This window comes from Gymnodraco acuticeps, unplaced genomic scaffold (genome assembly GCF_902827175.1).
Source record: "Gymnodraco acuticeps unplaced genomic scaffold, fGymAcu1.1, whole genome shotgun sequence".
In the NCBI taxonomy this organism is placed as follows: Eukaryota; Metazoa; Chordata; class Actinopteri; order Perciformes; family Bathydraconidae; genus Gymnodraco; species Gymnodraco acuticeps.
Genome location: NW_022990700.1, coordinates 1,925,269 through 1,935,165, shown reverse-complemented (window position 1 = coordinate 1,935,165; position 9,897 = coordinate 1,925,269). Strand labels below are relative to the sequence as shown.

The 9,897-nt window shown below is 40.5% G+C and overlaps 1 protein-coding gene across 1 annotated transcript; it reads right to left on the bottom strand.

The window, feature by feature from the left end:
• Positions 1-236: 236 nt before the first annotated feature.
• zdhhc15b (zinc finger DHHC-type palmitoyltransferase 15b) lies at positions 237-5,413 on the bottom strand. The gene is made up of 11 exons (XM_034231206.1): positions 5,213-5,413; positions 4,794-4,820; positions 4,597-4,691; positions 4,367-4,487; positions 3,993-4,062; positions 3,654-3,686; positions 3,445-3,565; positions 3,150-3,282; positions 2,877-3,003; positions 2,400-2,515; positions 237-1,859 (listed from the first exon to the last, which is right to left on the bottom strand). The coding sequence occupies exons 1-11, from the start codon at positions 5,328-5,330 to the stop codon at positions 1,816-1,818; spliced, it is 1,005 nt and encodes a 334-aa protein (XP_034087097.1). The 5' UTR covers positions 5,331-5,413; the 3' UTR covers positions 237-1,815.
• Positions 5,414-9,897: the final 4,484 nt, after the last annotated feature.

The following is a 9,897-nucleotide window of genomic DNA, read 5'->3' as shown; positions in this document are numbered from 1 at the left end:
CCACACTGCATCTGCGCTAGAAGTATTGAACTGTCTGCAAACTGCGTATCATTTGTCATCTTATAAATACCACGTATCCTACTATTTGATAAAAGCAAATTGCTTCAATAGTTTATTTTAAGAGTCACTTGATGGTGCAACATATGCAGACACTGCCTGCCGCAGTAAAGAATCAGTAAACTCAATACACAGGAAGAGAAACTGAAGATTATAATAAATAGACACGAGACGACATGAAACACTCAACATCCACATCTTTCCTAGAGTTTATACATGCTTTCAGACAATGAGTTGTACCTCATAATGTATGTTATATTATGAATTTCTCAGATATGAGCAGCATTTTATTTGGCTTTCCCAACATAGTAGTGAAGCAAGTTAAAGTGTCAAGATCAAACAGTATCAAGGTTTGATAAAGGCCAAACTTTTGAATGGTACTAAAATGGACGTACTCACTAACAGAAGTTTTTTTAACTAAGTTTGCTGGCTAAATATAAATACACAATAAATACCATAAACCAACAGTTTCCACCAGGAGGATCTGTTCCATTACTATTAAAATGTCAAAATACATTAACGCAGGTAGAAAACCATTTGGAACATCACATTGCAGAAGATCGCGTTCCTCTACCAACCAGTGGAGGAGGACCAGTCGTTATATATATATATGTACACTTATCTGCATGTTTCAAGAGATCAAAAGTCCAAGCAGACATAGAACCTATAAATTATTTTGTACCCATGGTGAAAGTTAATTTCACTTTCCTATAACTTCCACACAGAAGTGTTACTGCACTAGGGAAGGCTGGTATGGTATAAAGATTGTGATGATTGTTTTTAAATAAAAAAGTCTATCAGTTTGTTTTTGTATGCTCAAACCCATCACTCGATTTCTTTAGAGCAATGTATCCAACATAATTTAAGCAATGATACACGGTATATGGACCCCACTTAAGAATTTTGAACATATTACGTTTGCCATAATACATATTGAGCTGTAACAGTGAATTAACACTTCAAATATACAGTAGTTTAGTTTTCAATACCCTTACCAGTCTGATCAGACATCAATAATGGCATATTTAGCAAATAATATTAATGCTGAGATTCTCTACTTAAGCACAATATGAGTTTTCTCGTAAACAAAAATGAATATATTAATAAGGTGGGGGTTAAGTCAGGTAATATAATACTCATATTTGCATTAAAAAAAAAAGTAAGATATCATGTTAATATTCTGCAAAGCTCAAACTGGTAGAGGCCAGACAACTGAATCACTACAAGAGACCTCTGCAGCATCATAGGTGTTAAGTTAGAGCCCCCCACCCACCCAGCACAGACACTGTAAACCCACGACCCAACAATAACACAGAGGCATGTAAAGCAGTACAGAGCTAGACAGAAGCTCCCCAATTAACACTTATTTATAATCCCACAGAGGCCATTGCTTTGTGATGAACAACCAGAGGGAAATATATATATATATATACCCATGGTAATAAATACAGCCGTCTTTTTGTATACAAGGTCATATTTGACAAGTTTTGGTCTGAACCAAACTGATCCTGTTGTACTGCTGAGAGGAGAGGTGACGCTACTGGTTGTCCATTGAGTTCATCTGTTCATCAATATGTAAAACACATGGGGACAAGTGGCAATAACAATGCTAATGCAGCTTTTAATCCACACGTTTGGCCTCCTTCAGGATTTGTTCAGTGTCTGAAGGTCCACATTATATGGAATGCGTTTGCCACAGTGTGTGTGATATGAATCTACATCCTCTGTACCAGTGTATTTTGTCCTTACTTTACATTACTATTCCTCCATCTCTATGGTAACAGAAGGGTCATGGTCCTCAACTAGAATGAAAGAAGAAGAAAAAAGAAGAGATTTCAGCGTGGATACACTAGTCGACATAGCCTGTGACCACCAGGTGGGGCAGAACCGTTTGGTTGGAATGCAAACTGCTGTGCAGGGGAATATTTGGGCCTCCAAGTTTGAGCACAAACATATTTGTTTCTGGTTTGTTTAACAATCATGTCTCCAAGGTGACAAAGTGTGTGTTATTTACGATTTATGGAAGGTGCTGGAAGGTGACTTATATACAGAAATACTTAGTCGTGTGCCCATTACTGTGACTGGAAAGCTGAGTTTTGGCCATTACAGGGAATAACTATTTAGACTTCTGTAGAAACATTTGAAAACCATTTTTGATGCATAACTTGTTATATTTGCACATTTACTAAAGCTTGACACACTCAAATTATATAAAACATCAGTACACGCAATGAATGCAAAAAGTGACTGATATCAATTTTAGGATTTTAAAATGCAGTTTGTATTCTGGGAATTGGAAAGATAATGTGGAAATATGATATGACAAAGTTAAAGTGACTCACCCAGGCTTCCCTCAGAGCCATCATCAGACTCCTCCCACAGGTCCTCATTAGCTAATAAGGGGTTGCGGGACTCAGAACTGCGATTCTTCAAGGGGAAGTAGTGGCCGTTCCCTTGGCTGACGTTTACAGTGTGCAAAAGAAAAGAGAAGTTAGTTAGGAGCCGTGGCCATCACTCCAAATGTTAGAAAATTAAATGCTGCTACATGTAAAAACAACTTTGATTCTGCGGACTGACTCTCCACAGAATCCCAAGTGGTTTTTACAACTAATTCATATTATCCCTCCTATAAACTATCCAAATATATAATTGATTATTTCAACTAAAGTTACCTGTATGTTGTTTGATATTATTGTTCGCTATAACTATATTTTATTTTTACTGCACATTTCTTTCATAGCTCAAATTCAAAACATGACAGTAACAGTAAGTAAACTAATGATGCAACCTAACTTGTTTCCTCATGCCAACAAACTCACCCAGTGAAAACCGGGATGAACCACAGCCTTCGATCTTCTCCAAACACTTGCTGCAGGTTTCTACGTATGCCAACATTAAAGCCATTTCTGTCTGGTCCACTGACAAAAACTGGAGCTGTGAAAGCCTCTAAGAAAAGGAAAAATAATCAGAAAGTGGTTTAAATTCTCCATTATCTATTTGAACAAAGCTCCTACATTTATGAGATGATGAGAGCAGCTTCATGAGAAGGATCTAAAGGGGTTCCATTCTCCAATAAATACGTTAATCCTCACCTAAAGTGGATCGGTTCTTGGAGACCAACCAACAGTGGTAGCCAAAGAGGAACATGAGACTGACGAAGAACATGAGCGCCACAAACATGAGGAAGAGGACATGGAACTTTGCAGGTCCATTTGGCAAGTCCCCCTGGAAGAGAGAAACAGGAGAAAATGGGCTTAAAAAGCTTTTACTCAATGCACTTGGTTATCTGTTCCTGTGGAATTGCAGTAGTGCTGACTGTGTGCAACACAAGTATGTAATATGACTCCATTATGATCACCAGTGATCATTTAGACTTATGACACTCACCACCCAGAATTTAAGGAAATACTGAAAGACTGTAGCTGCAATGAATACACAATACACCATGGAGTAGGCCAGGAAAAGCAGGAAAAACTTGTAGTTGGCAAAGCCCACACAGTTGTTCACCCTAAAATAAAAAGAAATGATGCTGTCAGAGCAAAACAATGATACATACATTCCTCAAAAATAGGGAAATACAGGCAAAAGTTACTTACCAGGGACAGTGATGGTCCATCTTCAATACACATCTTTGAAAGAAAAATATAGTTTTAATGCATATCATTTTGACAGCATTGCAGTTTAAATAAAATGTCCGAAATCATAAATATCATACTTTTGATGCAACCTTCTTCACCAGTTTTCTGTTGCTTTACTGATGCCTTTTGGTAAACATTTGATCTACAGTAATTGATCATCGGGATATTTTCTCTGAGAGATTGTGTGCCAACAAAGCAACACCTTGTAATTACCACCACAGTCCACGGCCAACACATATAATCTTGCCTCTTGTAATCTCTCTAGTTGAATGAATTGAGGAGGAAAGAGTGACTTACGTTTCACAAACCGAGCAGTGGTGACAGCGGTCAGGCTTCAGAACCTGGCAGCGGTCGCAGAACCTGATAGCTAGAGACAACAGGATGGCCAGTTGAATGAAGGACATTTGAGCGGAGAGTACCCTTCACTTGCTTCCTGTAGTCTACAACTTAGTCTTAGCAATCAGCACTAATGAAAGAGATGCATTGGCTGATTACTTTGGATCCCTAGACTACTTATTTTCAACGCACACAAGATTATCTGCGAGCTGACTGTGCCTAAAATACCTGCCTTGTGAATCCTGTTTTGACATACGGCACAGAAGGGGTTAATACCATATGAAATGATATTACTGCAGAAGACAAAATGTGAATTAAATGAAAGCGCAAGTTACCTCCAGAATGAGCTCGACTGAAGATGGGCAGTTTCTTTGCAATCTCAACCAGGATTTGTTTCTGAGCATCTGGTCTCTCTTCAAATTCGTATCTTTGCTTGTCCGAGTATGACAGCTGAAACTAAAGCAACAAACATGCATCATTATCACATTTATATTACAGACTTGATAAATGGTCAAATAAATCCTAGCTGGATGTTCAGCCTGGCAGCTTTAACTGGGCAGGATACCTTTTTGCATGGTGAGGCAGGAGGGGTAAAAATGGACTTCCAGTAGGTCCAGGAGAACATCACAAAGCAAACATGAAATACCAGTAGATAGGCCACTGCAAACACAAACAAGTCACAACAATGTACAATACAATACACGTCATGTATTTTATAGCAGCGCACATTGATTGTAGCACAAACATGTGTACGTAACTCACCTTTCTCCAGTGTGTTGGTTAGTGTAACTGTAAAAACAAGAACATGGCATGAGAAAACAGAAGCTGGGTGCCAGAGATTAGCAACCATTTTGCCTGACATTGCCCCTAATAGTTTACAATTCAAAATAGGAACAGGATTTACCGGCTAACTCGACTAGCCCGACTGACAGGCAGCTAGGAGACGCAGCAACAGCCAGTCTTTGTAACACGAACCTCTTGGTGGCAATAAGAAATTCAATTAAAGTATTCACGTTGTGTTTTATAGCTACATATAACGTTAAGGCACACACCGTAAACCACTTCCGCCTATTTTGCTAGCTCCTGCTCTGGCTTTTAATGTTGTCAACACTGCTGTGCGGCAATCTGCGATGTACACAATGAAATACTAAGAAACACAACAAACGGACTGTCATACTTACAAAGACATAGCTCAAATACGTAGGCGTAGTATGACCACAACATCACGGCGGCTATTATAAGGACAGGTATCCAGGAGAAAACCCTTTGACAGCATCTCAAGCCTCTGGAGAGAGCCATGTTCGACTAGTCTCTCTCCCGATCTGCGCTTGACTACCATTCCTGGGAATCATCCATCAGTGAGATCTGCGAGCGATTCACCGCACTCCGGGAGCTAGACCTGAATCCTCTCATCTGATTATCGAGACTTGCATTATGACAGTAATACAACTTTTACTGTTATATCTTTATATAACCCTGGTACTTCATTTCAAGAAAGGTGCACTGATTTCCCTACCGGAAAACGATATGCAAAAAAAAAAGACACAAGAAAAAACAAAACTTCAATTTTTTACCAACATCAGTCCTGATCGTCAGTAGGCTGCATTCTGGTCCATCAATCAGTTTAACTTTTGTCGTGGACATTAAATAGTTTGACTCAACCTTAATTACAGGTGGACGTTTATTTTTACTCCATGGCACTGGCATGCAGACTTTACATATAGTCCCAAATGTATAGAGATTTACGTTTGCTATGAGCTCTGGTATTACTTTCTCCAACCAGGAAAGCAAGATCTTACATGTCAAATCCTATGGATTATTTCTTGAATGTGTGCCTAGTCTTCCAGTGAAGTTGTAAGTACAGCGGCATTACATTACATTCATTTGGCATACCATTTTTCTCAACAAGGCAGTTTAAGTGTTATTCCCACGCATACATGGTGTACATTGGGAGCAATGTGGGTATCAGTGTCTTGCTCAGGAGTACTTTGCCATGTGGCTGGCATGGGTTTGAACTAACACCTCAACAAATATTGGACAACCTGCTTCACAGCCAAATCTTCAGCCACTCAACTCTACATGAGTCCTGTATGGTCCAGCACATTGGAGCATTAACAAACTCACCATTTATCAGATAGTGTAAAGCAGAGGGCTGACAGAACACGAGGGGGATAGAGACTTGACGACAAGCAATAACTAGCTTTAACAGAACCTTTTCAAATAAGTGCTCTTGTCTATTCTGTGTGCCTAATTTGTAAGTTACACACACACACACACACACACACACACACACACACACACACACACACACACACACACACACACACACACACAAACTCGCACACACCTAATTGTTTGCCCTCCCAAGAGCAAAATTGGATTAACATTCTTTGAATAAAAGTCATTGCAGTGCTGTTTTATTTCTAAATTAAAGATTGATGTTCACCTTCTACAATAAAAGACTGTGAATTACATCATCATGGCTGATTTCTTATTTTATCTTAAAGTGATAATACTGCATTTCCTTATTTCCACCTGTAACTTACAAAATGTACAGACTTAGTTACATTTTTAGATCTGACTGGGTTTAATTATAATGATTTATTTGTCGCATTGAAACAAACAGTAACATGATCAATTTAAAGGAACATTTAAAGAAAAAGCCTTTTTTTGATGTTGAAAAAGGAGCTGTTGTGACACAAGAAAAATGTCCAACTTGAGTATAATCATCATATATGGACTGTGTGAGCAGTATCATATAATGCAGTAGTGCAGATCAGCTTGTAAAAAGTGTGCATTGTGGGTAGCGGCTGCCGTCCCACTGGTTGCCTTAGTGTGAGCCTCTTTGCTCAGAACGTTCTGGAAGTCGTGATGGATGCTGTAGGTGTTCACAGAGGAGGTAAAAAGGATTGTGTGTTACTGTCTGCAGGGTGTCAGGGTGTCAAGTTCCCCCCCCCATGACCCATGCCTCCCCTGTCTTATAGCCCCCTCCCCTAAACACTGAAGCTAATAATGGTAAAGGAACGATTGATTACATGTACTGTTAAAGAGAAAAAAAGTTTGTTTGCTCAGTGCCATTTGAGGTTTATAACAAGACGCTCCCTCCAGATAGTGACATATGCCAGTTCTCTCACTCTGTTAGACATTTACCAACAACGTCTTACTCTGGCTGAGCTGTAAATTATTTCACTGGAATTAGCTGGAATTCCCGTGTTAGGTTGTCCTGTCTCATGGGTTTGTTATGGTCTGTAATGTCAAACTATCACCGACTACCCAATTATATCACACTACTTTTAATTCAATAAGGATTATAGTGGCAAACTAAGAAAACTTTGAACAAAAGACATTACAAAGCATCTACGTGCACTATTTAATATCTTGGTTAATGTCTGTGTTCAATTAAAATGAACTTTAACACATTTTGGGGTAAAACAGCATCAACAGCCCATGCACTTTGCAGCAGTCACCAATGGGAGGCACTGTGAGACCAATAACTTGCATCCTTGCAGCCACATCATCCTATCGGTTACAACACACCTTTTAAAATTGCCTTTCGGAGAATCTTAAATGTGAACATTAATAGGTTAAAGTCAAGTGTTAGGTTAATGTGAACTCATTAGCAGTGTTCATCCCACTATGCAAGTTTTTCAATCTGAAAGCAAATCAAAAGCAGATGGAGATTGTTTGAACATCAAGGTGTCCAATTAGACTGGTAATTAGACTGGTTACAACACAGACTGGTGTTTTTATCGTTCACAGTTGTCTTTGTAAGACATAATAATAACTAATCCTATGCCGGGAAGACCAACATGGCTGATGTTATTATAAGCACTGATGTCTGTTTATAATGAGAGTGCATCTTATATTTAATATATACCATTAACTCCTTGGCCATCCCTTGAGAAAGGCACTGCTTCCTTTTGTTCTGAACATTTATAACATGCGGTCATCCTCTGACGTAACAACCGCTGTAATAGTCTCCCTATTACTGTATGCCGTGAAACTGGTCATGAGACCCCAGAGTCACAGAAGCATTTAAGCGTGGACTCTCACAGCCCAACAGGAGAGTTGATCACAGACGTCGTAGAGAGGCTTTGCGTGCTTCACAGTACCACCTGCTCTCCCCCCTTTACGTAATGCAGACTCCCTCTGCAGTGCCTTCTGGGATAGGGGTGTGAGGTGAGCTGCACCCAACACTGACCTCCTCTCTTCCATCACACATGTTCCTGCTTCTTATTCTCCAGGCCTGCTCCTTTCCCTGACATCTTCTCCCACTTCAACACATCGTCTGTCGCTGGCTCTCCATCCAATTCCTGCTCTCTTTGACTCCCCAGCCCCCCTCTGTCTTCCCCTCTCTACAGGCAACAGTGTCGGCAGCGGAGTGATGACAGCTCCCCTCTCATTCAACCGCTCACTGGAGGCAGGGAGCGGCCATCCATCCATCAGCACGGCAGCAAACCCCTCCACTACAAAGCCATTGTGACTAGCAAAATAGTAGCGGCTTTTTTAATCAAAACATTTACTCCCGTGTAAAAGTAAAACACAAACGACTAATATCAGCAGTTTGAGGCAGACTCCTGGTCTCAGAGGTGTGTGTGAGGTGCATTCCATGCCCTGGTGGTAGTCTACATAAACAGACAGTAGGGGCTGGAGGAGAGCCCGTTTGAGGAGAAGTCATGCGTGGCGGCAGAAAAGTGCCAAAGGACCCAGGTTCACAATGTGCCGCCATGCAGGCGTGTCATCCGGCGAGAGGAGCACAATGGCAGATGCAATCCAGTCTTATTTGAGTTTGCTCTTGAGCTGCTGCTCGCTGTTATGCCTTGAAGATGAAGTGGCACTTAGAGTGTGCATTTCATTTGACCCCTGAGACTCTCATGTCATGCAGTTGTGCACGGCTGGTTCAGGGAATGCTGATGATGCTAAGCACTTGGGAGGGTGATTCATTTGGGAGGTGTGTGTGTGAGGGAGAGGAATAGAGGTATTATTTGTTTTTCAGACTGTAAGTGTGTCTCCATTTTTTTTTTTTTTGCAACACCGTAAAACATTGATTTCCATTTAATTCCCTGCATGCCTCAGTGTCTGGACGGTAGAATTCATAATGTGTGTATCCGTTTGAAGTCAATATGGTGCACATATTGGAAAGTCTGCATTCATCTTAACATATATTGTCATTGGTGTGTGTCCAGGTGATCAAAGAGTCGCTGTTCAGCGGTTGCCCACATTTAGACAAAAGGTATGTGTGCAAAAATCAGAAAGGAGCACAGGAGTAATTAGAGAGACAGACCAGTACAAGAAAACATAGCTATGACTTCACAGAACATGGTCACACACGTCTTTTGCAATTTAACTTAACACAACACAGAAAAAGACTTAATGCATTAGACCATTAACCTATTAACACCAATGCGTTTCACTGACATCTAGAAACTTGTTTTGGTGCAATATTCATGTATGAATAAGTCATGTTGGAATCAGGGAGAATAATGCATGCCTTTTTATGCTTTTTTTTTTAAATACGTCATACAGCCAAATGTTCTGACTGAGGCAGACTGCAGAGCCTCAAGGTCTGGTTCTCACCCCACTGATGGACACGGCAGAGCACAGACGTCTGGAAAGCTGTTGGGTTAGTGTGACATCAGCAAACGGCACTCAGCGGAGCAGGAGAAGCCCTTAAACAAGACTATATTTCTGCCTGGACTCTGCTCATATTCACACTTAACAGCAGAACAAACAATGACAGGGCGGGGAGGAATTGCAGACACCTCACCCAGCATGTGTGAAAATAAATCTGCTCAAGGGTGGAGACCTGTGCGTCTTCAACAATCATGGAAATTTCAATGGCCAATGCTGTACGCGTTTTAATAAA

Excerpts from the sequence above, each read along its gene's own strand:
- zdhhc15b (XM_034231206.1), bottom strand. The coding sequence starts at position 5,330 with ATGGCTCTCTCCAGAGGCTTGAGATGCTGTCAAAGGGTTTTCTCCTGG. Across the intron at positions 4,488-4,596 it reads CTGCCTCACCATGCAAAAAG|TTTCAGCTGTCATACTCGGA; the intron begins GTATCCTGCCCA and ends TTGTTGCTTTAG. Across the intron at positions 3,004-3,149 it reads CAAGAACCGATCCACTTTAG|AGGCTTTCACAGCTCCAGTT; the intron begins GTGAGGATTAAC and ends TCCTTTTCTTAG.